Genomic DNA, 24,000 nt, shown 5'->3' with positions numbered 1-24,000 from the left:
TTCTCAAACCCACGAGCTCCTTACTACCTTCCTGGCGGAGGTATGCACTTTTGTCAACGCTTGTCCACTTGTACAGTGTCTACAGATCCAGATGTGCCAGAAATCTTGACACCAGCCGCACGACTTACCATGAAGGCAACGCCTCTTCGTGCACCACCAGGTGATTTCGGTCGTCCTCCAGACATCTTCGGCTATCAGTGGCGACGTGTACAGCATTTGGCGAATACCTTCTGGTCACGATGGCACAAAGAATATCTTCCGACCCTGCAGCCCCGTACGCGATGGCAAGTCAAGAAAGACAACCTTTGTGTCAGTGATATCGTTCTGCTGAAGGCAGATGCTCACAAGAATGACTGGCCCTATGAGACATTGCCCAGCACAGACAATCAGGTTTGAAAAGAGCGAATCCGCACCATGAAGGATGGCAAACCCCATATATACCTGGGACCTGTAACTGAGGTCATCCTGCTTTTACCAGTGGGGGAAGAGTGAATTCCTTCATTGTGTTCTTGAGATTGTGAATTTCATATTCTCTCGTTATTTTCCACTATGTCCCTATCCGTTAGCCATAATCTGGTCCATGAATTTAGTGACCGTATATGATGTACTATGTAGTCAGTTTATTTCAATTTTGACAAATGTTTAACGTTTTTGATAATGTTCATTAACAATTTAACAACGTTTCCAGCCAATGTGGCTTCCCTGGTTCTCGTATTCACGTCATTCTCTTTGCTCAATCAATTGTTGTGGTCGTTTATATAAAAGCCAAGCGAGGAGTGTGATGTAACCAAGTTTGAATGTAAAATGTATATTTCTGTTCCACTCGTGTCTTGCTTCATGCATATTCATGTTTTTCCACATGCATATTTATGTTCCGCCCATGTTTTGCAACATCTCCACTGGAAGGGGGCAAGGGCGGCTCTTTCTTGTCTGGTGGAACAGTTGTTCTGTTAGTGGAGAAAGCACGGTTTTTGCTGTTGCACTTTCAGTGTTTTCAAATGGAGTAAAAGTAATTTAAACCTCAAAGTGTTGGTAAGCTGCTGCCTGGAGCATTCTTTTTTCAAAGAATCGGTACACCTTCCAGGATAGCACCTGTGTACTCCGTTTTCTGACTTAATATTGTGAGGAGGCCAAGCAAATCTGACTCTTGATATTGTGGCCCAGCAAATCATCACCGACAAAATGTATTTCTGTCTATGCTTATCTTTTTCGCAAGTACAGCCTGCATTATATAAAGATGCAGATACAAAGCAGGCATGATGGTCCAAATAGTCACTTCCTCATCAATTATTATTATTATTATTATTATTATTATTATTATTATTATTTTGTACAAGTAATTCATTGATTCGTTTGTTCTGTTTTTAGGTTGAATGGAGCACCATGGGAATGGGAGTTTCTGGGCTTTTCTTCTGCAGAGGTAAACATTTATGAAGCTTTCCCCACCCCCACAAACCATCCTCGTTCTTCTTAGTGTTGATGTTTTCCTTTTCCAATTGACATTATAAAAGGAATACATTTTGTAGGTGACAATTTGCTCGGCCACGATCTCTGTACTGTTTGGTCCTACTTTGCTCTACAACTGTTCCCTCATGGACATTTGAGCACTTTAACAATCCTTGCCTGGTTTCATCGTGGAGGAGTACATGTTCTAGGAGGTATCCATGACCTTAGAGCAGCGGTTTTCAAACTTTTTTTTAGTGGCGACCCAATTTCAGAACCTCTCTACATTGCGTGACCCAAAAGATTCAAAACCCAATTCATAATATATAAGATAAGATTTCATTTGACACAAGAACATTTACTGTTTACTTTATTCACCATCGTCATGTTTTCATAGACGAGTAAACAGAGAATAGCCGACAGTATCCAAATATTACAGTTGAATGTTTCAGAAGTTTAGTCCGAATGACATTTAGATATATCAGTGAGAAGGATGAGCCTGTTTTTCAGAAACCAAAATCTCTATTCGTGGAGAAGTAGATGACAATGCCAGGATCATATCATGCTCCATTTCTAGGTGATTTCTGTACTTTGTTTTAATCACCACCATGGTGGAGAACGACTGCTCCCAAAAGTATGATGAAGGATATGGCATGAGAACCTTAATGGCGCGCCGTGACAGGGTCGGGTACGACGGCAGCATTTTGCACCAGAATGTCGACAACGAATTCGTCCGCGCAAGAGCCTGCGCTCCTGAATCCTGCTGGAGCTGTACAAGCTCTTCCTGTGCTGTATCATCTTCATCAGCAATCGAGCCCAGTGGAGCCGTGAAAGGGTCCCGAACCACAGAAAAGGACTGCACATCCAGCTCAGGGAAATAGTGCTCGAACTGTTCAATGAGCGACCGAAGGTGACGTGCTATCTCCCCAGAAAGACTGTCGAGCTCAGTATCATCGTACTGGCAGGTCGTTAGATGCTCCACCAGACGGGGGAAAAGGCTGAAGTGCTTAACAGCTGCTTTGTCTGCCAGTAATTTTAGAGTCTCCAGAAATCCGCTCATTTTGTCGTGAAAAATCACGAGGTTGGTGTCTTTGCCTTGGAGGGAGCGGTTGAGGACATTGAGACATTGAAAGATGTCAACAAGACAGCACAGTTCTGACAGCCAAGAGTCCGACTCAAGCAACGCTACCCATGCCGTTTTCCCTTGTGTGCGTAGGAACTCCTTCAGTTCATCTTTGAGCTCGTAAACGAGCAGAAGAAGGTTTCCTCGAGATAACCATCTGACTTGAGTGTAGAATAGTAAATTCTTATGGTCGGTGTCCATCTCCTGGCAGAATAGCCTGAATAACCTAGTGTTGATGGCGCTCGAATTGGTGTGATTCACCATTTTTACGACTTCTGAGAGCACGCTCTGCAAGGTTTCTGGCAAAGTACGAGAGGCGAGCGCTTCTTGGTGAATCATGCAGTGTACCATGGAGGTCTGAGGAGCCACCTCAAGCAACTTAGCCTTGAATTCAGAACGCACTCCTAACATTGCTGCCGCGCCGTCTGTTGTAGAACCGAGCAACTTTCCGAAGTCCAGATCATGGTCACGATAAAACTGCTCTACTTTCCCAAAAATGTCCTCGCCTTTGGTGGTGGCCTCCACTGGTTTGATGAGCAGAGGCTCATCGACAAAGTTATCAGCCTTGATGAAGTGGACCCAGACGATGAGTTGCGCGTACGATGCGATATCAGTGGACTCGTCCAACTGTATGGCATGCCACGGCGATTCCTTGATCTTCTGTATGACCTGAGCCGTTACGTCCAGACTCATATCTTCAATTCTGCGTTGGATGGTGTTGTCAGAGATAGAGAGGGGTATAACTGCCAGTTTCTTCGCCGCTTCCTCCCCAACCATCAGAGATACCATGTCCTTTGCACATGGCAGCACGAGTTCTTCCGCAATGGAGTGAGGCTTTTTAGTCTTGGCAACATGGAGCGACACTCGATATGAGGCCTCTAATGCCCGAGAATTGGTCTGATGGCATGTACCCTCTCTGTCAAGACTCGTATTCTTGAGTGCAAGAAGTTTCCTCTCAAAGAACGCTCTCTCCTTACCCTGATAAGGTGCATGTTTTGTAGTCAAATGCGTCTGCAACTTATTTTGTTTCATAGACTCCGTAGAAAGCACTTCGAAACAAATCACACACTGACGCCTCTGTGCCCCACTTTTATCCACCATGCAGTAAAATCCAAGGTCCAGAAATTTATCCTGGTAACAACGTTCTCGAGATTTGCTGGTGTCCGGTGCTGCCATCACAAATAAGGTCTCGAGTCGTACGTGGAGACGTGAATGGACGTTAATGATAGAGTCAGAGTCCGAGTCTGAGAGGCCGTGGATCAAACCACTAATTTCGCGCCAAAATGAACCGCCCTTCAGCGAGCCCGCGCATCGGCTGGATCCCATTCCAAGCGTCATGTTGCGCTGGTTCCCATACTTTGAACGAACCGTCTATATTACATCCCGTAAAAGCAAACACCGATCAAAAATAGACAATTTTTTTCGCTGCAAGCGGACGCCCGCGACCCCACAAAATTTGCTCGGCGACCCCACTTGGGGTCGCGCCCCCGGGTTTGAAAAACCAAGCCTTAGAGCCTCATTGTTGAAGGCTTTATTTTAATTGTCAAATATGAGGTTAACTTTATTTATTTTATCTTGTCATTATCTTGCCAAAACGAAGTTTTTGCAAGATATGTTAAGGCCCGGTCACACCTTGACGTTTTAGCCAGCGATGGCAACGTATTAAAATGTATGTAAAACGATGGCTTATGTTGAACTTTTGATGTTTTTTTTTTAAAGATTCGGACGTATTCTTAGCGACTTGGTCTTATGTATAACGCATTAGTAACGGACACAGAACGTTTCGTTGTGTTATAGATAACTTATACCAACGAATGCTGAACCTGTTGTCGGCCTACACAACCGATGCCCAACGATAGTCTAACTTAGGCATAGCGCGTTGCACGCATCGCCGACGATGTCGTGACGTAGCCTATTAAAAGGCTGACACACAACGATTCGAATCATAACTGCCGTAGAAATGGAAGTGTCAACATCGCGGTCACACCTTGGCGATCCTGCCAGCGAATGCCGACCTTAGAAAAATGTGTCTAAAACGTTGGGGCACGTCAAATACGGTATGAGTAAGTTTGGTATACGTGAGTACAACGCTAAAGTACGCTATCATACATCGTAGTAAGTAGAGTACGTCAAGAAATTTTAAACATGTTCAAAATTTTACGACGTACTCGGCGTATGACACACGTTCCGCATGCGATGAGGATAAGTTTTACACACGATATGTGGACGCTTACACACGTCCACAAAGGCTACTTATAAGCTACTCATAAGTCGAAACACGTCGCGGTAATGTCTTTTTTACGCGAAACTTATTTCTAACTTATGTTTGACGTGCTTTGAACCAATTCTTTACGTAGTCCCAACACACATCGACGTATGTAGACGTATTCCAATGACGTCTTCCGGTCGACAAAAAAAAAAAATTAACGTGTTTCTAGCTTACAACTGCCATATAAAGATGTGTTCCCAGCGGTTTTGGGAATCGGTATATAAAAATGCTGCTCATAAAAGGGGAACCCAACAGTGTTTTCGAGTCCTTTTTGAGTCGATGTCCATGTCAGCAGTAACAGTATCAGTATCAGTATTAGTATTAGTAGTAGTTTGTTCATGTTGGCAGTAGTAGGTGAGTGTGAGGGGGAGGGTGTGGGTTATGATGGATCGTCCTTGCGTTTAACGATTTAACGATTTAAATGATAAACTCAACGATTTAAATGGCTGCATCTCCACTATTGAAAGTAGACGCTTGCCTCAACAATTGGATTTTTTTTACACTCAACGACTTTTAAACGGTACCACTCAGCTATTTTCATTGTTTACAATGAACGATTTAAATTGCTGTCACTCGCCTTCGTTTTAACACGTTCAGAAGAAACGCTTCAAATTTCAAAACCCCAGCATCAAAAAACACTCAAACTCGACTATTTTAAATAGACGCTGCCGATGGACAATTGGAATCATAGCCAAGTTAGACATCGAAGTGTGAACATCCTCGTCATGCCCAAGAAAAGTTTGAAGAATGCTGCAAATAAGTGTTCTGGCCGTGGCTGTGGACGCTGACGCAAGGACGATCCATTATACCGACGTCTTTCAGCCTATGAGTAACTTAAAAGTAACGTCTGTCGATGTGTGGCAACGATCGCGTAACGTGCCAACAACACGTTAATCATAGGTTAGAAATAAGTTTCGGGTACGCTAAACATTACCTCGGCGTGTCTCAGCTTATGATTAACTTACAAGTAGCATGTGTTGACGTCTGTCAACGATCGCAGACCGTGCATACAACTTGTGGCCAGCGTAGCGGAACGTGTGAGTCATACGCCGGCATACGTCGTGAAATTTCAAGCATGAAAAAATTTGAGGACAACCAAAAAGTACAACGTTTAAAGCCAGCGTACAACGACGTATGGCAGTGTTTTTCAGCGTGCTCTCAATGTTATCAAAACTTACCCATAACGTATTCAACGTTTGCCAGCGTTTTAGAAAAAAAATTCAAAAATCGGCATACGTTGGCTAGAACGTCAAGGTGTGACCGGGCCTTTAGTTAGCTTGTATGTTTTTTTTTTATCTTGCCAAAACGAAGTTTTTGCAAGATATGTGTCAGCTTGTATGGTTTTTTTTTTTTGTTTGTCTGTAATCACATATAAAAAATTCTGCAGAGCACAGTTATCATTGGAAATTTGTGTAACTGCACATATCAGAGGCCTATAGAGGTCCCTTTCAGCACACAAAGTTTTGAAGGTCAAGGTCAAAGATCAAGGTCACTTTTTCGCAAATCAAGGGAGTCGACTAAACCCTTATTTTTTGAGTAATTTTGATCGGATCGTCTTCAAACTTCATGGGAATATAGTTCATGGTCTGGCGCTCAGCTGATTAATTTTTGGTGGCGATTGGCCTTGACCTTCATCTGTTTTTTTTTTTTTTTGTCTGTAATCACGTATAAATCACTCTGCAGAGCACCGTTATCATTGGAAATTTTTGTAACTTCGCATATCAGAGGCCTATAGAGGTCCCTTTCAGCGCATAAAATTTTGAAGGTCAAGGTCAAAGATCAAGGTCACTTTTTCGCAAATCAGGGGAGTCGACGAAACCCTTATTTTTTGAGTAATTTTAATCTAATCGTCTCCAAACTTTATAGGAATGTAGTATATGATCTGGCGCTCAGCTGATTAATTTTTGGTGGCGATTGGCCTTGACCTTCATGGTTAGCGCCTGAGGTCAAACATATTTGACCCCAAGGTCAAATTTCCAAGTTTTAGGAACCATATCGTGTCGTACCTCAAATTGAACACCTCGATGAGTGCTTTCTAGATATGTCAAGCTTGAGACATTATGACGTCATTTGGTGACATTATGAGGCAAACGCATATTTTTCATGGTTACTCTGTAGAACGATTCTCATCGGAATCTCTCGTCAGCAGATATTCCTCAAGGAGTCGCTCCTCGTGGATAGCAGCTCTGTTCACCTCAGTGTGACCTTAAAGAAGTCACACGTGGTCACCTTTTGGCAAGATACGGGTCACCCTGCGGGTGACATTGGTTTATTTTATTGTCAGTCTGTCTTCTTGTGCTGGACCTGTCTGTAATTGTGTCCTGTGCTCTTGTCCTTTTTCTTGAATAAATCATAGTTTATGAAACAGTCAGCTCCATAAAACCGCATCCCATGCTTCACTTGTTTCATCGATATTGGCTTTTTCCTTGGGTATCTAAATTAGGCTAAAATCCTCATAACAGGTGTGGAGTTAGCTCACGCATGGAATAAGATCGCTCGCCTCTGCTCAGGCGAATGATCACCTTTACATTGGCTTTAAGCCGGCCATCCTCGAAACGACTGCTTCCGCACTGTACAGCCCATCGCCCGACTCGTTTTTAACAGTCGTGGCATGGGGGTCAGAAACACATTAGCACACGGGATTTGAACTTGGATTTGAAGCATCATGTGCCACAAATTCGGATGAGAACAATTAGCAGGCCAGAAAAGCATTCTCAACACTTTTAACTTGTATTTTATCGTTTTGATTTCTGAATTTTATATTCTGCTTCCGAGTAGTTTCCGAACAGACATGAATGTCTTGCAGTTGGGTAACAAATAAAAGTATTAGCAAGATCGTTCAGAGGTGCATACTTATATTTGAGCCATCTCGTCTGGGTTTAATTCACAACCTGATTATAAACTATAACAACCCTGGTGTTTCACAAGCAGGATGTTGCATTAATAAGTGTGTTCATCAGATGTGATGTTTGTCAATCTGGGTGTTCCATCTACAAACATCAATTGGTGAATGTTAAAGATCCCACGGTGTGTTTTGCGCCTGAAGATATGCACACCCACCTTTAATCTGTCTCGCCTGGGTTCAGATTCTGACCCAGCTATAAACTGTCATCCTGGTGTTTCACAGGCAGAATGATTAATCACTCTGGTGTACACCATCCCTTGGATGGACGTTAAACGGGTCCACAAAAAGAAGTCTGCCAGCATTAGTTGGTGGATGTTAAACATCCCATTGTGTCCTTCGCGCAAAGGCTGGACGAGCTATCGCCAGCACCATGGCCGAATTGCAAATTCCTGCCTTTTTCAGCATTTCTAGCATTACATCAGGAGCACAGCCATGCCCTCAGCCAATGATGCTACCCCGCAGCCTTGTGCTACAGACGAACGAGGAAGAAGTATTCACTTTACAAAACAAATCACATCCAATTATTTGCTCTTCCAAAGAATACTACTGAATTGCAATGAGATAATGAATTGGCCTGTCCACAAATTAGTGTGAGACAAGGTTTTGTAACCGTCCGTCCTTCTCTGTCTGTATGTGTCCGTCCGTCCGTCCATCAATATCACCAGACCATAACTTTTTAACAACCATTTGAGCTTTTGTCATCAAATCTACAACAAATCTTTATAATGAGAATATGGAGAAAATTATTCAAAAGTTATGTCAAAATGTGAAAGTGCAAAGTGTTAGTAACTATAAATTGCCCTTATTAACCCGGCCATAGTAATTTGAAACATGAGACTGTGGGTTTTCTTTTTCACCCTGGAGGCGAGATCTGGAATTGTGGTTACTAGGAGAATGGGAAGCCCATTACACCGAGGCTTTAAAACAAATTATTTTATGTACTTATTTATTTATTTATTTATTTATTTGTTTGTTTGTTTTCTCACCGAGACTTAGAAAAAAAACATTTCACCGAGACTTTTAAAATTTTTATTTATGAACCTATAACAGTTTCTCTCCCTGTGAACTGTTTAATCATTTCTCGGCATGCAAAGCGATTAAAAGTGTTCCGGGCTTTTTTGATAAATGCAGAGAACGCCAGACCATCAGAGCGGTTACATCAATACAAACCACGCAACAGAATACATCAGGGGTTTAAGTGTGCAAACACAGGCGAGTTCAGTTATCGGTTTTCTTTTAAAAAGCTCTTGGCCTATCTCAGGAGTACTGAATTGGAAACTGTTGACAATCGTCCATTTTTCAATCATTCGAGGATATTCATGTTCCAGATTCTTCAAATTGATTGCATCTATTATTTAACCTTATAAGGACCAGTTTATTATTTTTTTGTTCTTGTTGTTAGACCATCTGATAGCCGAGTGGGAGTGCGGGTTGCCTGGGGGTTCCACCTCAGATCTCTGTCGGTGCAGCAAAATCTTATTATATAAAAAAAAGACAATTATGTATGTATGTATGTATGTATGTGTGTATGTATGTGTGTACGTTTGTATGCACGTATGAATGTGCGTATGTCTGAAAATCATAGAAGAAAAAACAAACAGTTGGGCCAGTCTCCACTAAACTTTGCACACATGCTGGACAGCAGCGTATTCTGACCTTAGCATCAAGGGGAGGGCAAAACATGTCCACTTTTGACTTTCTGAAGATCTCTCTTCCTGTATCTCTTCTCTCACTCACTCTTTCTCTCCCTTTTTCTCGTATATTATTCATATCAAATTTCAACGTATAAAAGTTTATTTTCATGAGGTTGAAATAAACGATGCTAACGAAGCGTTGAGAGAAATCAAACTTTTATGTTCTTCTTTTCAGACTGAAATTTCTCCAAACTTATGACAGATGTAACACAAGTTTAGTTTAAGTTCAAAGCAGATGCCGACGGGCTTTGAATCTTGAGATGCTTTATTGTTTAACTTCATTTAATTTCAACACTCTTTACAGTGTTGGTGCAGCCAAAGCAGTTTCTACAAGGATTTACAAGGAGTTAAGGTGCAGGTGGAAGCCATTCGGCCCATCATGCCTGCGCCACACCAATACCAGATTTAATCAATCCGTTGATATCCCTTCCCTTCATGTGCAACTTTTTTGGCTGCTACACTGGAACTTATTTCGCTGACCTAAGAAGGATGATAGGCTGAGTCAACCCCCTGGTATTAATTCAGGAGCCAACGGGGCTTGAACTCAGGACCCTAGGATCCTAAGCCACCACCCTAACCAATGAGCTAACACCAGGTTCTTGGCAAGGGTTATACTCGGTGGTTTGCCATTGCCTTCCCAGCATTGTTTGTCTGTGCTCAATCCTTTTATATGCTGATCATCAAGCAAGGAAGCAGCACATACCATTTTTAAAGTTTGGTATTGACTCGGCTGGGATTTGAACCATCGATCTCCCAGAGTCAGAGCGGATGCTCACTGTTTCACCACAGAGTTTGATTTACAAGATAATTCAACCTTTAAAGGTAACTGGCATTACTTCTTCCTGTGTTTCCAGGAGTATGAAGAGGTTTTGGATCAGAGATGGCGGCAGAGACGTCGCGAACTACTCGGTGCACATGGTCGTTCTCTTGCTGCCACCTCTCATGAAAGCGGAATGACAGGTTGTGTTCTGATAATTTGGCTTCCATTTGTTTGACGATCTAATGTACACCTGCCACTCAGGCAATTGCTGGGACTTTTCTGGACTATCATGTCTCAGTTTTGGAACAGTTGGTTGGAATTCCAAAAAATACCACCACTGGACCTGCAGCTTATCTGGGCCCTGGTCTAATGTTGGAACCCAAATTTGGTAGCATTCTGACTGGTGGGCCTGGCAAGGAAGATTTTTGAAGGAATTTGTGTGACCACCATTTTGACACACTTCTGGTCAGGTGATTGGCATAACCTCTGCAATTTAACATCAGGACCCTGTCATAATGTTGTAACCCACATTTAGGAGCATTCTGACTGGTGGGTCTAGAGAAAAAGATTTTTGAAGGCATTTATGTGACCTAACAAAGTTAGGTGTGTGTGTGTGTGTGTGTGTGTGTGTGTGTGTGTGTGTGTGTGTGTGTGTGTGTGTGTGTGTGTGTGTGTGTGTGTGTGTGTGTTGTTGATTGTTATCTCCATGATTCTGGTTTCAGAAGGTGGAACGGAGCCTTCCCAGGTCTCGAAGTATCCACCTTCATTTTGGTGAAGAATCGTGATTCATGGTCGAAGTTGTGAAGTTGTTGCTCTCAGAGTTTTGGCCCGAGGGCTCTTTTCAGAATCGTCACTGAGCCCCGGACAGCCTCCAATTGTAGTTTGTGATTATGTTCCCTGGAATTGTTTGTTGGATCTTTGTGAGATCCTTCTTTCTTTATCATTCCTGTTGCTCCAATTATCACTGGTACAATTTTGGTGGCCTTCAGCTTCCAGGATCTTTTCATTTCATTCATGAGGTCTTGATATTTGGTCATTTTCTTGATTTCTGTGTTATTTGGACCAAAATCACTGGGTACTGTGAAACCTCAATTTACAATGCCTTTTCTTCTTTATATCTGAGTACAATGTCCGGTCGCAGTGCTTTGTTTTCCATGTTAACGCTGGATGGGATCATCAGGTCGTATGTGAGCATTATTTCCTTGTTTTCAATGATTACTTTTGGTTAATGTTTCCATGAGTTTTGTGGAACTGGGATATTGAAATTTTTGCAGATGTGTTGGTGGATTCCCATACATTCCTTGTTGTGCCTTTGTGAGTACAGCTATTCTGACATGAGTTTTTTGCATTCTGTTAGGAGGTGACTTATGCCTTCTGTTTCTACCTTGCAGAACCTACACTTGTCCAATTGGCTCAGTTCTGCCATTTTTTAAAAAGCTATTCATGTCGTGTCCTTAATCTTGGGCATGATCTTTATAATGATTCATTTTCCATCCCAATTGAGCTGACCTCTTATTAGCCATTACAGTGATCCTCCTTTGTCTTTCCCCAATCTGTCCAATTCGTTTGTTTTTTTTTTTACATTTCCCTGCTCTTTTGTCTTTCTCCAATTTGTTGTGATATATCTGTTCTGATTTTTTTCTTGTATTTTTTGCAATCATTGAGGCTGTATTTGTTGCTGTTTTTCGTTTGGTGCGTGACATCTTCGATTCGCACCTGTTTTTGGAAGTGTTTTTTTTTTTTTGCAAGGTGAGTGCGAGATATCTTTTCTGGCTTGTGTACAAATTGGATTCGGTAGTTTGTTGAACTTTTCACCTACTCTGATAATCCTACAGTCGTCGCTCTGTGCACTTGATTGAGTTCCATTAGGCCGCCACCACCACCTTTCCTCAGAAGGTACATTTTTGGGATGCATTGATTTTTGTATAACATTTTGTGGATAGTGAGGAGTTTTCTTGTTTGGCTATCTTGGTTTCTGATTTACACTTGTTGCCAGTTTACTATTCCACAGCTGCATTGGAACACTGGTACTGCTAGTTGGTTTGTATCTTTGATTTTGTTTATTGGGGAGAGGTATGTTTTCTGGATCAGCCTTGTTCTTTGCAGGTGTTTTGATGATTGTTTTGCACATTTTTTTTTTTATGACAACTTTGGTGGCCCTCCTCTACTCCAAGGTATTTGTAAGATGCTTCGTTGTCCAGCTCTTGTATTGTTGTATCGAGGTCCATTTTTGTGGTGTCCATTTTTGTTGGTCCACCTTGTATGAATGTGCACTTGGCACACTAATCTAGGCCAAACTAATATACCGTTTCACTAATTTTAGTTGTTCTATCAGTTTTTCGTCATTTGATGCAAAGAGTTTTAAAACATCCATGCACAGTAGATGTGTCACCTTTCTTGTTTCTTTGGACGTTCTTTTATTGGTTGTTAGGGTCGATCCGTGTCCTTCCTCATTAATGAGGTTGCTTAGTTGATCCAGAGCCAGGGAAAATATGACTGGGGGGGGGAAGACTGCCTCCTTGGATGATCCGGCGTCATATCTTCACTCCTGGTATTTTGAGCTTTCCTTCCGAGTGCTGCAGGATTTGTGTGGTATTCCATAGATCCATGGCTTTCTCAGATTGATTTTTCGGGGATTTATCTTGTCCATTTGCATGCACCTTATTATCCATGAATGTGGCACACGATAAAAAAAAATGTTTTTAATAGTCTATCCAGGCTGTGGACAATTTGGTTCTAGTATTGCAGTTTTTCAATATGGCCTTGTTTCGTAGGAAGTGGTCCACTGTTCCACCGTATCCTCTTGCATCCCTTCTGTTCTGCCTCTTGGCCCCATTGTGTTTGGTGATGGCACATTGTTTTACAAGGATTTACAAGGAATTAAGGCACAAGAGGAGGCCATTCGGCCCATTATGCCTGCGCCACACCAATACCAGATTTAATCCATCCGTCTATACCCCTTCCCTTCATGTGCATCCTTTTGGCTGTGACACTGGTACTCATTTCGCCGCCGTCGGAAGGATGACAGGCTGAGTCAACCCCCTGGTGTTAATTCAGTGGACAACAGGGCTTGAAGTCAGGACCCTAGGATCCCAAGCCACCACCCTAACCGCTAAGCCAACACCAGGTTAGTTTCTGGGATGATTCCTGTTAAAAGTTTATATGTTGTTGGTAGTCAGGTTATTGGCCAGTATTTGTGAGGTAGTTGGGTTTCTTCAGATTTTGAGATGAGGAAGGTGTTATCTTCTGTGATCCATTCATCCATTTCCTGATCTCCTTTGATAAGTTCATTGAATGCTCGAGCATAGTGAACGCGAGTGTAGTGAAAATTACTTTATCCAGAAGTTTGGATCAATTATTACTGGGGGCATTTCCTCGAGGTGTTGCTTCTTTTACTCGAGGTTTTGGATCCATTCCGCCTACTATTGTTATTTTTTGATCTTCATAAATTACTCTCCCCAGTTCATCTTTTTCAGAAGGGGATGACACATTCTGCTTTCCATAGTTCATGATAGAATCTTTGTCACCATGGCTTACATACACAATTTCTCTAAAGGAAAGACCTACACTTTTAAGGGTTACTAGAAGATAACCCACGCAAAGCGCGGCATAACACGGATGTGACGCTGTGGTATAATGCGAAATGAGTACCTGTTATCAAAAAAAAGCCGAGCATACTTACTAATGTTAACCCAGTCCACTGTAAACGATGTTATCCGTGTAGTAGAAGCAGTCGTTGGGTTGACTCAGTTGTGGCAGTATTTTGAATCCCATTTGGGGTTGACCGTAAATTGTTAAGAAGAGGTCAAGTTTCGAGTATCGCCGAACGATAGCAATCGAATCCTGATACAGTTGATGCATATTTTGTGGGCTTCCGGGAAATGACTATGGAAGGACAACTCGGCGACCGATTGAGGCACCGTCAGTATCCCCAGTGGCGACTGCATCTGATCGTCCTTGATACAGCTCTGCCCACAATTGCCATCGATTGTGGTAGACGTAGTTCAGGCGTCCTTGTTCATCCTTTGCGTATTGATAGACAGTATATCGTTATCGTAATCTACCACGATGTAGTATTACATAAAACTTACTTCTCACCATCAAATGGAAAGCGTAAAACTCCATCGTACTGATGCATTTGCCATCTCATTTCTTGATGGTAAATGTCTAGCCCACATCTCCATGTGTTGGTAGCAACACGTAGTGAAGAGGGTCATAATCTGGGTGGGTCTCATTGATGTGGATAATGTCACGATTTTTCCACATCCAGGCTTGACCGCTTGTACAAAATGATGTCACAGTGCGATGGAACATCAGCACTTCCCGGTAAGATAATCTCTACTTCTGCTGCCGTCGGTAGATTATAGTGCCATAAATCTGTCGTTGGGTCCACTCTCAAAACGAACTTCATGGAATCATTTTCTTCTCGTTCCAGTAATTTGGCGGCTTGCTTAAAAGCATTTACGAACGGATTACAGTCATGCAGTACTGCCTGTAGCTTTTGAAGCAAATCATGGTGCAGGTCGCTGTTCCATGCTGTTCGATGAGCGATTTCATTGGCAGTGTTTTAGATATAGATTTGCGAAAACTTCGGCGGTTTACCGTTCTCGGGGAAAAAAATGTTCGATTCTATGATAAACACTCCCTTGGATTCTGAATGTATATGGGCCCGTTGTAGGTAACACATCTTCCTGTACATCCAATGACGCGAACGCTAAACTCGAGTTGTATGCTCGAATGTTGGATCGAAAATCCCTTGCTTCAGGTGTGCAGTCAGTGAAAAGGTGTTGCAAGAGGGGAGGTGGTTCACTGATGTTGGGAAGAACAATTTTTCCTTGTATGCAGCAGGTGGAAAATTTAGCGTTCACCCCGAGGCAACCAGAATGCACTTCAGCTTTCCACATGTACGCACCACAGGAAGAGCACATAGTGTCCATCTTGCCAATGCTGTGTATGCGAGGAAATGGTCTCTCATTGTAGTCTTGCAATTCACCGAGAGTGTGTGGTGAGATATTCTTTTGATAGCTGCGCTTCCTATTTCATACTGCTGTTGCACGCATGTCTGCATTTTTACGTTCTGGCATCTTGCAGCTGACAGAATGCTCACTACAGTCTGGAAGGAATGGAAGGAAATAAACAGGGCCTCGCTTTATGAACGCGGTTGGAAATGTCGGCACGCTATTGGCTGAGCGGTTGCACGCACTCCATCTCACCAAGCTATTCGTCCGGTGTTCGTATGGTGGGGGGTTATCGGCTGTTTCATATTGGGGACCCATCACAGCAATTTTGGACCCCTTTGTCACAGAACTCCGAAAATGTATCCGTTCCAAAAGGGGACATTTGGAATCCGAAGCAACACTGGACATGTGTGCCAAAGCTCAGACTCATCCCTCCGCCACGTGTCTCGGAAAACATGGCAGTTTGTTCATTTAGTAGTATGGAAGATAATGGTCTGTCTGTCTTCCTTTGTTAATTGTCTTTTTCTTGCCATTATGATAGCAATATACTACTTCCTGCAGTGCAATATTGTCCAAATAAAGCTTGAGGGTGTAGCAACACAGTCTGTTCCAACACTGCTTTTATACAGGCAGAGGGTTTGTAACTAATCAACAAAAGTTGGGACACCTGTAGGAATTGTTTGCATCAACTTTCACAGCTTAATTTACTTCCATTGCTGCAGAACAGCTGCAGTTGCTAACCCATTACTTGTTCCTTGAAAAGGGCCTTTTTTAACAACTCTGAAATTCACATTATTTTTCAGTTTTTGGTGACCTAAGCTTTTTTTTAACCTCTGGCAGTTTACCGCTTTGCTTTGTACCATTTCAGGTTATTCACTGGACTTGAACTGCTTAAATTTCAGTAAAAACTGGAAAAATGGGGGTGTTCTAAAACTTTTGACTGGTGGTGTATACAAACATATAACCTCCATCCATCCATTGGGACCATACTCTGTGCAGAGCATTGGTGCTGCCAAAGCAGTCTCCTTGGCTCTTGAGCACAATCCTGGACAGGTCACCACTCCAACACAGTATACCAGCATGCTGGCACTCATTCTGCTGACCTCATATTTATGTTTTATTTTCTGGAATAACTTAATTTATTCATCAATTAAAAATAATGCAGCGGTGGCCCGTTAAAACCCCCACCCTCATTTTTTATTAATACTTACACTTTAAACCCACAAGGTAATGTATTTATTCCATCACTCATTCTATATCTTTTATCATCAAATGCTGTTCGAGCTTTCTTACTTGCAGTCTCTGAGAATATTTTGTGTTTATAATTTCGAATAAGATTCATCTCTCAGTCAACATCCTTTACCTTGAATGTATATGGAAGAGACTGCTGAAAGTTCATGGCCTCTTTTAATACACTCTTCTTTAGACCTTTAAGTTTCTTTTCACATTTGAATTCATTTAATCCTCTCGTTAAGTATTTATAAGCATATACCTTTGATCCAACACCAACAAATTCACTTCGTATCCTTTCACCGAATTAATCTTTAAATTTGCCAATAACCTTTTTATTCTTATTTGAAAAGACCGGGTTATTAGGATCATAATTACTTGTATCATAAATATCTTCATCTTCCTTCATATCCTTAAAACCATCATCTCTAGTTATCTCTCGTTTGAAGCTATCCGTATCCATATATAGCAATGCAATATTCTCACCATATCTTTTCTTTAGATTATTATAAAAGTAATACATTAAATACTTTGAAAGATCTAAAACAGATGTTCTCACATAAATTGGTTTATCCATCTTTATACTCTCTTTATTCAACTGATCAGCACAAAAATTATCTGGAAATATTTCTACTCTTTTAAAGTTTGGTTTATTTTTCAACTTTTCCACCTGCTCCAAAGTCATAGCAAGTCTTACATTTTGTCTATTCCTTATATTTTTCATTGTTTTACCAAATACAGAATTATTCATCAACTTGTAAAAGTCCTTCTCAAAATCATTATTAGCCTTTGTTCTCATCCTCTTATTATAATCAATATATTTACCTAACCAATGACTGACTAAACTTTAGTGCCCTATGTACCTTTTTAACTTGTAGTCCTACTTCTATAAATTGCTTTAGATTTCTTTGATGTAAAACATACTTCTCTTTATCAAACAATGTTGTGAGTAATTTAGTTGTCGGAATATATTTAAACTCATTTGAAGAACGAAAGAAATGTTGTTGATAACCACCGAATAGCTTTTGATTGGGGATCTCTTTTTCAGCTCCATAAGGAAGGTCTTTATGTTTGTTATGAAGTTTTCTCAGATAGTTTAAATCTACTTCAAAATAATACCCATAATCCCGTTAATCTAAATCTTCTTGACTTGTGGAGATTATATCATCTAAGATAGATATGAACTCGTATTCTTTCACCCATTTAAAATTACCATCGGGTTGAGATTCAGACATTGCCCAGCCATACAAGTTATTCGCATCAAAGTACATGAAGTAAGATGTGGGCTTATCAGGTGAGAGGTCTGGAAGATATTTATTATTTGCCTTAACATATCTCTTTGAACAAACTTGTGAAATTCCTCCTCTTTTAGCCTTCTCAATTATCAAGAGCATATCTACACACTGAGAAGATCAAGGGGTTATTTAGTCATTTTTAACATAGCGCTCCAGGCTAGTCCAGATGTATCATAATGAACAGGATCAAGTCCATAGGAATCTTTATTATAACAAACTTCTCAAAATTTTTCAAACACATCAGCGAGTAATAAAACATCAGTGATTAAATAAAGCTCATGATATTCGCCCATATTCTTAATCTAAAACTCTTTCCAAACTTGTTTTGCTCTTTCATATTCTTCACCCGTAATATGACATCTTCCTAACTTGTAATGAAAACGCTTTTGAGGAGGAAGTCTCGTTTCTTTAAATCTTTCAAAGGAATCCATATAACCATATGGTAAATGCCCTTTTTAGTAAGAAGAGAAATGTCTTTACCAAAGTTAACTTCAGTCTTAAATTGACTAGAAAGTTTAGGAAAAGAGGAGATGTTTGAAACCAAAGAACTTAGAGGGCTTGTCATAAAGTATGAGTCGAGAAATCTAATGTTTTTATTTACACCCATTTCACGAGTATAAATCTGTTTTGTAAATAAGATGTAATTTTGATCTGTATTAGGAATTGCTATTATCTTTCTAGGAGTCTTACTTAGTTCTTTTATAAAGAGATGTGTATCATAATGACAATTATTATGAGAAATACAGGTATGAATGCAGGGATTCTATAATTAAGATTACAATTATTATGAGCTCCTCCTCTATATTTCCCCGTTATATGGCAATGATCTCAAACCCTTTTACCAGTTTTTACCAAAGCCTCTGAGCAGAAATGACAAATCCTTGCTTCTTCAAATACTTTCTCTTCATTTGGAGATAAGTTAAGGGGTTTATTTGTTCTTGACATTTTAGTTAGCTTAATACAATCATACTCAATCCTTTTAACAAATTTATCAGCAGCATCAGGTCCTCTATGCAACTCCAACTTATCATATTTACTTCCTGCAGATGATTTAATGTAATAACAAAACCAGCAAGGGATATGCTTTTGATTTTTTTTTTTTTTAATCATCAGTCTTTTCCAAGATGTTCTCAAAATCAGCATCTTACTATAATTCACAATCCGCCCGTCTGTCTGTTCCCAGGTACCGCAAAAACGGCTGAACCGTTCGCAACCATTTTTTGGGTGTGTAATCCTGGGACCTCTTGGAGTAAAATAGGCATAACATGACCTCCTTGACGGCTCCCGTAGGGAGCGGGTGCTTCTCGTATATTACAAATGGGGGTTTTATACATTTATTTCTTTCATTAAATACAACTTTCTCTCCTAGTCCTGGCATCTCAACGACTGCTGCTAAATGATTAGAACAATACTTTAAATGTTTATCAAGTCTTTGTTGTGATCGAAAGATATTTAGACAACTCTTTCAAGGATAAGATTTATGTTTTGTTTTATAAACTTGATGACTTACCAATCTCAAAGTTTTTGATATGAGCATAATGAGCGGTTTCTTTATTCGTGAAATAAATCTACATGCTGGTCATTTGACCAATTATTTATCATTGGATACAGTATTCCTAACTCTTAGAATTTGGACTTTGTTTTTTATCAGTTAAACCATAAACATTTATTCATAGGTTATTCATATTCTCAAACTTTGTTATATATTTTAAGTTCATGGGCTCTCCTCTCGAGGTGCCTCGATGCCTTGATTAATTTATTCTCATAGTTCTTATACTTTGAAACTCTTTCACAGTCCCTTTCCTGTGGATAAAGATGTGCTAAGATACTCCAGAGAAAGCATTTATTATCAGTACTTTTTAATATTACTTATTACCTTTTTATTCTTTATATCCTTAGGTAAATCAAGATAAGAAGAAGCCTTTAGCAGAGTGGATTTAAGAATATTAAGATCGATATTTGAAACATTCCCAATGTTGAACCCATTTCCTTCTTGTTGTTCTTCTAATTCAAATCTAATAAGCTCTTCATAGAGGAGATTTAAGGAAGCTATCATTTGATGTAATAAGATGGTGGATTCGTTCTCATATATTTTTTTCAATTACATTATCTTTTGAGAAGGTAAAGGAGGCTCCAATATATATTTTGAATGATTTATGCTTTTTCAACATTCTATGAACAACCTTGATAATTGAAAACTTTGAGATATGAATCGCTTACCAAATGGATCTTACACTAATATTAAATCTTATAAGTTTTACCTCTATCCACTCTTTAAAACATCTTTGAAGAGTTGTTATTTCAAATAGTTTTTCTCAATGACATCTCCCTCTAATCCAATTTTCTTCTTATTTCTCTTCAAGTTTCTCTCAATGTTGTTTACGTGTTTTTGTGATTGAAGGTGTTTTTTATAACTCTCTTTTTAGACATCCTTAGAACAGACATCACAGTTTTTTTTATTCCTCGTTCAAATGGAGATATTTGTCTGAAAAGATTGAATGGGTGGTTGGTTAGAAGGTGTTTTTTTTATAACATTTATATTCCTGATTACAAATGTTGCAGTACATTGTATTCACCTTATTTATATTGAAAAACAAAGATAAATATAACAATTATTGGGGAAAAACAATTATGGTTAATAATATGAGTTCTTCAATTTCCTTCAGTGGAAGGGCTTTCAGTATACCTGGAAGAACATCATTTAAAAAGTAGCTCCAACAAAAGTTTCTCCTCTCTTTCTGGCAATATATTCAAAACGAAAAAATGCAATGAAACAATAAAAAGTATCAAAAAAGAAAAACCTTATGGATGAAGCTTTAGAAAGAAAAGATAAGACCATCAGCAATATGCAAGGAGAAATTTGTATTTTTTTTCAACAACCCTAAAGATGTAAATCTTGATGAAATAAAGGATGTTAATATATCAGGTGAAATGACATTTCTTTCAGTTGTAGTTAAGGACCATTTAAAAATTACCTTCAATATAAAAAAATGTTATAGTTGAATCTGTTAATGAAAAAACAGTATATAGATATTGACGGTTATGTTTTTTTCTACTGATTAAATAGGAGTCATTATTCAAGTGACGATTTTGAAGATTATGAGAGTGATGACAGCATGTCTGTTGGAACAGAAGACAGTTATGATACCGAAAGTTTGTTTTCAAATGGTAGTTATGAAAGTAGTTGTATGGATGATTGTGAAAGCACCAATAAAAATTTGGCCTATGTTGACCTTTTGGCCAATATGGACTCCAAAATGATGCCTTGATTAATTTATTCTCATATTTCTTATACTTTGAAACTCTTTCACAGTCCCTTTCCTGTGGATAAAGATGTGCTAAGATACTCCAGAGAAAGCATTTATTATCAGTACTTTTTAATATAACTTATTAGTATTTCATTAACAGATTCAACTATTACCTATTTTAATAATTGGCTCGTTGAATTCAGTGCACTGCAATATAAATCCTCTTCAAATTTCAAGTGAATCGGATGTAAATTGAGGATTTTAGAAATCCCACCAAAGCTGTTGACCTTTGGCCAATGTTGACCTCAATAATAATTGGCTCGTTGAATTCAGTACACTGCAATATAAATCCTCTTCAAATTTCAAGTGAATCGGATAAAAATTGAGGATTTAAAGAAATCTCACCTAAGCTGTTGACCTTTGGCCGAGGTTGACCTTTTGGTCTATGTTGACCTCAAAAATTAATTGGCTGGTTGAATACCAATTGCAGAGGCACATGTAATAGTTGTCACATTGTGTACATTCTTGGTGCTTCCAGTTTTGCTCTACGGATGTAAGACTTGGACTCTGAGCAGGGATCTGAGATGGCGATGTAATTCCTTTGGTACGAGGTCTCTTCAGAGAATCCTTGGCTATCGCTGGTCGGACTTTGTGTCCAACGAGTGGTTGCTGAGAGAGACTCAAATGAGATTTATTACCTGCATAGTCCGTGAGTGTCAGCTGCGGTTGTAAGGTCATGTGGCTTGTTTTCCTGATGCTGATCCGGCTCAGCAGATTCTCTCAGTGAGGGAGCCTCGTGAGTGGAGGAGTCCAATGGGCCGACCACGTGCCTCATGGTTGAAGCAGGTTGATCAGCATCTCAAGGAGATGAGAATGGGCCAGGCATCTACCTGGGGGGATGGCCAGATAGAGGCCCCTGGAGTACTGGTAGAAAGTGGATGCAGCGACGTGCTGCTCCAGCGCATGCTCCCATACCTGACCTGGCCTGACCTCAGAAATAATTGGCTCGTTGAATTCAGTGACCTGAAATATATATCCTCTTAAAATTTCAAGTGAATAGGATGTAAATTGAGGATTTTAGAAATCCCACCTAAGTTGTTGACCTCAATAATAATTGGCTCGTTTAATCCAGTGACCTGCAATATAAATCCTCTTCAAATTTCAAATCACTCGGATGAAAATTGAGGATTTTAGAAATACCACCTTCGTTGTTCACCTTTGGCCTATTTTGACCTCTTGGTCTTTGACCTCAAAAATATTTGGCTGGTTGAATTCAATGACCTTAAATATAAATTCTCTTCAAATTTCAAGTGAATAGGATGTAGATTAAGGATTTTAGAAACTTTACCATGTGATGAAGTTTTGTTAAGATCGGTTTAACATTGTGACCTGGAGGCGAATAACAAACAAACAGACAAACAGACAGAATAACAAAATTGACTGACAAATATACTTGAAAAATCTAAACATGCATTTCAATAAAATAGGCATTATCAAAGCTTTCCGACTTGCACTCCTCAGGATTAAGCTGCAAGTAGATGAAAAAGAAGCTCCAAACTCTCATTTATAAAGTTACAACGTAATGTCCTCAACATTGATTGGTTGAGAGAAAGAAATGATGGGATTACCCGATTGGTGGAACCAAAGAGCATCATGAATAATGAGTAGGCAGAAATGAACCATCATAAATAATGATTCCGGCAGAAACATAATGCTAATTAGCTGAGCATTGGGAGGGGAGGGATGGTTTTCATGATGACTCGATGTTGATTGTGGTGGAGTTGTCACACAGTCAAGCCATCATGGTCAGAATAGATATAAAGTTTAGACAAATTTTTTCTTTCTACAAAGAATGGGATTGGTTGACCTGATGAATGTGGCCTCCATTGCACAAAGGTGAACTAAACTGCGTCCACTACTCAGGATTTTAAACTTGCCGATACGATATTGCTCTGCACACTGAGGATTATTCAGTAAATGGGAACCACTTGCAGAGGTACAAGGAAGAGTTGTCGTGCTGTGTACATTCTTACAAGCCTGAGTTGGTTATCTCTGTTTGGTTGACTGACCCTGTCCGAACCCCAAAGGGACGTGTTGTTCAATGCGATCCTTCAATCTCAAAGATGTGCGGCCCACATACCGAGCATCACACTGGCACTGAAATTCATGAATAATTTTACTTGTATGAGAGGCAGGCACAACATATTTTTGGACTGACGGAAGCAACCGGCAGGTAGTGAAAATCATTCGTGGTTTAACAGCATAGTAAGAATGGGACTCTGTCTGTTTGATCTGGTTTTCAAACCGTTGAAATACTTTGCCTTTCCTTTCCACTTGAAAAATCGTCAATTTTCCAAGTAACACAGACAGAAAGGGGTGAAAACATAACCACCTCACCTTTGTTGGTGGAGGAAATGAAGCGTTTATTATACATAGAGGTTGGAAGAGTGAGATTAAACAAGTAATTAAATACCTACATGTGTTGAAGTCTTTTTTTTTTTCAGACTTGCAATTGCTGCTCTCACCTGGCATCACCTTCAATTGCCTCTATTTTCACCGGTTTCCAAAAATTTACTTCAAACTCAAAATGTTTAACCCTTTCATGCAGATTTTCATAGTAAATATTGAACATATGCTGATGTGTTTTACTCAATAAACTTCTTTGGGAGCTGTAAGAGTGGTTTAAAGATTGAAATAGAAGATGGCTGTAATGTATATCCTGGTGACTGACATTCAACACGAAAGACTCAATTGATTTCTAACATAATTTCTGCAAAGTATACCATTGGTCATTCCTTCATTTGCAAGCCATAATTGTTTTTGTTTCCTGTTTTTATTTTTTGATTTTAAAGATCCTTTGCAAGCAATAATGAGGAGGAGAAGGATGGAGAGCCACGACACTTTGAACGTTCCTCAAAGGTTGATGCTTACAGATTATACTGTGCAGGACCTTCCATTCCGCCGACGCCCTCGGGTATGCTTACTTACATCCAGACAGATCTGCTGCAGTGAATCGAAATCTGTTTGGTTGTTAACATTATGTTAACCACTCAAACAATGCAGGATAATGAATGG

General features: G+C 39.9%; 1 protein-coding gene across 8 annotated transcripts in view; it reads left to right on the top strand.

Moving 5' to 3' along the window:
- Window positions 1–23,994, top strand: part of ANKIB1 (ankyrin repeat and IBR domain containing 1) — a 207,046-nt gene extending 183,052 nt beyond the window's left edge. For 7 of the 8 annotated variants that reach the window (XM_085878528.1, XM_085878527.1, XM_085878526.1 and 4 more), the window contains 3 exons: window positions 1,369–1,420; window positions 10,289–10,394; window positions 23,778–23,994. In XM_085878528.1, the coding sequence (XP_085734654.1) occupies window positions 1,369–1,420; window positions 10,289–10,394; window positions 23,778–23,971 (352 nt within the window). In that variant the 3' untranslated portion in view covers window positions 23,972–23,994. Of the gene's footprint in view, window positions 1–1,368; window positions 1,421–10,288; window positions 10,395–23,777 lie in introns of those variants that run through there. The other variant, XR_015057498.1, reaches the window with a different exon arrangement.
- Window positions 23,995–24,000: the final 6 nt, after the last annotated feature.

Source organism: Eptatretus burgeri, chromosome 4 (genome assembly GCF_056783735.1).
Source record: "Eptatretus burgeri isolate ZD-2024b chromosome 4, Ebu_testis_v1, whole genome shotgun sequence".
NCBI classification, from domain to species: domain Eukaryota; kingdom Metazoa; phylum Chordata; class Myxini; order Myxiniformes; family Myxinidae; genus Eptatretus; species Eptatretus burgeri.
Note: the sequence above shows the minus strand (reverse complement) of the source record. Positions and strands in the feature narration are given on the sequence as shown.